The sequence below is a fragment of the Limulus polyphemus genome, unplaced genomic scaffold (assembly GCF_000517525.1).
Source record: "Limulus polyphemus unplaced genomic scaffold, Limulus_polyphemus-2.1.2 Scaffold4712, whole genome shotgun sequence".
Taxonomy (NCBI): Eukaryota; Metazoa; Arthropoda; class Merostomata; order Xiphosura; family Limulidae; genus Limulus; species Limulus polyphemus.
The window spans coordinates 73,593-77,091 of NW_013670322.1; the positions used below are offsets into that span (position 1 = coordinate 73,593).

General features: G+C 32.8%; 1 protein-coding gene across 1 annotated transcript in view; it reads left to right on the forward strand.

Annotated features, from left to right (window-relative positions):
• Nucleotides 1-2,841, forward strand: part of LOC106471579 (E3 ubiquitin-protein ligase Su(dx)-like) — a 36,251-nt gene extending 33,410 nt beyond the window's left edge. Inside the window, exon 21 of the mRNA XM_022400197.1 lies at nt 199-2,841. Coding sequence (XP_022255905.1) covers nt 199-371 — 173 coding nt within the window. The 3' untranslated portion in view covers nt 372-2,841. The remainder of the gene's footprint in view (nt 1-198) is intronic.
• The last annotated feature ends 658 nt before the right edge of the window (nt 2,842-3,499 follow it).

The window sequence follows — 3,499 nt, forward strand, 5'->3', positions numbered from 1 at the left end:
ACAAAAAAGAAACCTATCATTCTATAGGTATTTGAAGAACTTGTAGCATTCCGCCACAATTTAATTCTTCGTATTGAAACTAGTCTGGCTCACAGGCACACTCCCCCCCCCAATGAAAGAATAAACCATTCCAAGCTTTTACTTGTTGTTAAACAACTCTGTTTATTCAAGTCTGTTTAAAGGTTGTTTTCTCTGTAGGGAGTAGTGGACCTCAGAGGTTTTGTGTGGAAAAAGTTGGGAAAGAGACTTGGCTTCCACGCAGTCACACATGTTTCAACAGACTGGACTTACCTCCTTACAAGACTTACGAACAACTGGTGGAAAAACTGACTTTTGCTATTGAAGAAACAGAAGGGTTTGCTCAGGAATAGAAATATAGTGTACACAGGAGATGAGTTTAAGAATATACCATTTTTTTGAAGGTCGGAAAGTATTCGTTTCCATACAATGAGTGAAACTCAGAAATTACCCGTGCGGCATCAACTTGAGTGAAACAATTTGACTTTCCAGGGATACAGGTGTTTTTGTGACATCATTTAGAGAACTGCTATCGTGAAGTAACTTTACAACAGCAAACAAGACTAGGTGATTGAGATCCTATACAGCGTGAGCTCGGTGGGAAAAACTACTGTCTTCTACATATCTGTAAAAGTAACCAAGAATATTTTGTGTAGTTTAACCTCTAGAACACTTACTAAGCAGCAAATTCATGTTTCTCATTTATTTATCTTTGAATTTTTTTAAGTTAACCACCTGCCATTTTCAGCAAACAACTTCAGTACATGATGTTTGAAATTACCCTTGTGTTTCATCAAGAACCAGCGCGATATCCGAAACGTCTTGGTCCGTCCTGGACAACTTCAGGGTAAAAGCAGAGAAGTTCAGTGCTGTGGAGAAGAAAGTTGAAACAGCCTGACTAGACTAAATTGCCGTGAGGTACACTTGTAAAAAAAAAAATAAGATTTTTGTAAATCAAACGAAATAAATCTGGATGAAAGTGTATATAAATGATTTTATGCATGCCACTAACAACTTTCGTTTACTGTACATTTATTAGTGGTAGGAAGAGGGGAGAAATTTTGTTAAGAGATTCCAAAGTGTTACAAAGAAACCAACAGCACAATGTCTTAACAATGGGGTGAGTTGCAACTTCAGTGTTAAACTTTTAAGATAAGTTCAAGTGTAACTGAAGTAATACTATCGTTTACAGATAACCGTGTAGGGTAAACGCCATAGAACATATTTGTTGGTTATAACAAGTTAAATTGTTTAGTTAATAATGCACAGGAGCCTCGAAACAAATGTAAGAAACGGCTAATAAATATAAGTGGTATAGCCACCTAGTAAAGACGAGAACTGAAAATTAAGCCATTAGTTAACACACACACACACACAGTTCTTGCTTCTATCATAAACTCGGTGTTACTGAGTAATAATGTAAAAACGATTCAAGTCTTTGCCTTTTCGATGTGTTGATACTAGAGTACGTAATTCTGAACAAGTAGTGATAAACGCAGTGTAATTGAAAATCTGTCCTTATTGTAAAGGATATTTATAGAAGTAGAGAATAATGTTTGTAATTAAATTGTGAAATAACAGCCACAAAACAATTAGGCTTATGAAAGTAGAGGTAATACACAAGTTGTACTATACGTGTTGGTTATATTAATTAATCATCGTTATGTACGTCTCAGTGAACTTGTCGTTGACTAAGCTTATGTGCTTCCTTTTGTGTAACTTTTAATTATTAAGTACACGTTTCAACCATTCTTGTAGCTGAAAAATGTATTTGCATACTGTAATAGTACAGTCACTTTTTTGACTTTACTTAAGAATCGTTTTTATGTGTAATTATTTTATACTTTTTGAAGGTTTCATGGTTCCATCAATAAAAAGTAGCATGAAATATTTGAAAATTGTTGTCAAAAGGTCTTAAATCTTTGGCTCACAAAGATCAGTGTCAGTTTAACAAAGCTTGAGCCCAACATGCTGTTCTTTATAAAGACATGATCTCAAAAGTAACAGGGTATATAGCTTATTGTGTTAAATGTAAACTAGTTTGAATGGCCGTTGGTTGTTCTCAAGAAAGCTACATCTGTTAATCTTATCTGTCAGATGGGTAGGTATGATGTCAACTAGCATAAAGCTTTGTATGTTTGTTTTTATATTTTAATAGTTATGACTATGGCATTTAAATTAAAAATACAACAGCTAACTTTTGTGTAGTTTAATAAGAGCTAACGGAGCATCACAGCCATCCAAGTGTTAAAATATAACTTTGTACTACACACAGTGTAAGTACAGAAGCGGTGTGTGAGAAGTGATCTGAAAATGTATAGTTTTTTTTTTTTATTGTTATTCAATTAAAATAAACTGGTTGCTACATCTTAAGAGTGGTTATTGTATACACATACACCTTAATATTATATTGACTGTGTGGAATAAAATGTGTTATTCCAATTTATTTTTTAACCTTTTTCCTAGTTGACCAATACCCACCTTTTTCATATACAGTTTGGAATCATTCTCATCTTGATTTCATTGTTTCAGTAAAAACAAACAGGGGAGTTTTCTTTAAATTACTTCAATCAATCCAGTGTCTGATTTTTAATTCCTCCAACCCATGAGAAAGTAAACCCTCTATCTGATTGTTCTGTATTAACAGATAAAAGCTTGTGTTAGAAACTATATCCTCTCTTTTATGGTGTTGTGTCAGAGTGGTTTCATTTCTTGAAGTACAGATGTATTATTGGAAATGTTTTTTGTGCTTTTTTTCTGCAAAAGAGCAGTTTTTACATTCAGCCGTGTTTTTTTTTTATTATTGCAAATGAATAAAGATTTTATCAGGAATTAGGTTTTCAATTATTTGAGTGAAGCATTAAGTATGATTTGGATATTTGTTTTCATTATTACAGTGATTTGATGGGCTCGTGTGGGCTCTTTGTTAGACTTAAAAAAATTTATTTCACTAACGTAACACAATATTTATCAAGTGACAGGACCAGGTTACAGCAACTTAATATAATATATTCTTTATTTTCCATCGACTATCCAAAGTGGAAGAAGAAATAAAGAAAAAAACATGATGAATTTGCAAAATTACACGACATATTTTTACTGATCCATTACTTCTATTGCCTGATGAAATTTTTATATTATTTTAACAGTTCTCAAACATTTAAAGAATGTGGCATTTTAGGGGGAAAAAAAAGAAAAGATTGTTTATAACTGAAAGATTAAGTGCTGGATTTTAGTTGCTTTTTTTATGTATTAAAATGTGATTTTTCAAGTTTCTATGTGGATAATTCAAATAGCTTAAAAATTACTATTTGGACGTACTCTTGGAAATGGCTGAAGATGTAATGTTGTGGGTCTCATGTTGCCTTTGGAATTATTTAATCCATCACGCTCAATCGGACATTAATTGTGCACTATGTCCAGTACTGCAATTTTCATTGTAACAAGCTTTTGTTAAGGACAATCGGAGACTACATTCAAA